A 1,098-nucleotide genomic window follows, 5' to 3' on the forward strand; every position below is an offset into this window, starting at 1 on the left:
CAGGATGCCATCGTGCCGAAACACTGGCTCACGTGCTAAACCACTGTCCCGGCACGATGGACGCGGTCCGAGGGTGGCACGACGGAGCGCTCAAGCGCATCGAGCGTGAGCTCCACGCGTCGTCCACGGACCGCCGGGACCGCGTCGAGCTCCGAGTGAACCAGACCGTGCCGTCACTCGCCGGCCCCGCGTTACGGCCCGATCTCCAGCTCTACAACCACACCAAGAAGACGGTGGCGGTGGTCGACCTGGCCGTGGCGTTTGAGGAGCAGGCGAGTGACGACGCGAGCAGCTCGGCGCTGTCCCTTATCGCCAGCCACAAGCGAGCCAAGTACGATCGCATCAAGCGACACCTCGATCGCCAAGGATGGAAGGTACATCTCTCGGCGCTCGTGTACGGGTCGCTTGGGGCGGTCGCTAGTGGCAACTACCAGGTGTACACCACACACCTGGGGCTACTCAAGCGCGATGCAAAGCGGCTGGACCGGTAGCTGTCTGCCGACTGCATCCAGTCCAGCCGCCGCATCTGGAATCTACACTGCAGCCAGCACCGGACTCGCCAACACCAGGCGAGGCCCAGCCAAGGACCAAGAGGCAGCCGGGCGACGAAGACCGGAGGGACTTCGTCCCAGACAAGCCGCCGCTAGGCGAAAACCAGGCCCAAGACGGCCGACAGGGCCCCACCCAGGTAGGGAACCGCCCTAGAAACCCATTTCGGTGGTCGACTCGCAAGCCTTACCTATATTTTAGACATTCAATTAGGTAGCGACCAAATTACAAATTTGGTAACGAGTAAGCCAAATGGTAATACACAAAACTCTCTGTTCTAATCAGTGTGAAAACTGGTTTTCGCCTTTTGGCGGACTTTTTCACTCGCATTTTTGGGCACTCGGCTGCGGCTAGCTTGCTAGCGGCGGACGAGCGGTCTCCGGGGGCGTACACCTTTCCCCCGCGAGGCCAACTACAAAACACACTACACCGATCTTCTCTACACTTTTCTAATTCGCCTGCGACCTCGTAAGTCCTCGGTTGTCGAACTTTTTTCTTTTTGACCAATCAGAGTGCGCCATGCGCCTCTTCTGGCCAATCAGAGACCGG

The 1,098-nt window shown here is 59.4% G+C and overlaps 1 protein-coding gene across 1 annotated transcript; it reads left to right on the top strand.

Moving 5' to 3' along the window:
- Nucleotides 1-56: 56 nt before the first annotated feature.
- On the top strand, nucleotides 57-647 carry PITG_00814 (uncharacterized protein; the record flags this gene model as incomplete). Its single annotated transcript, XM_002909327.1, has 2 exons — nucleotides 57-487; nucleotides 545-647. The coding sequence occupies 2 exons, from the start codon at nucleotides 57-59 to the stop codon at nucleotides 645-647; spliced, it is 534 nt and encodes a 177-aa protein (XP_002909373.1).
- Nucleotides 648-1,098: the final 451 nt, after the last annotated feature.

This window comes from Phytophthora infestans, genomic scaffold (assembly GCF_000142945.1).
Source record: "Phytophthora infestans T30-4 supercont1.1 genomic scaffold, whole genome shotgun sequence".
Classification (NCBI taxonomy): Eukaryota; Oomycota; class Peronosporomycetes; order Peronosporales; family Peronosporaceae; genus Phytophthora; species Phytophthora infestans.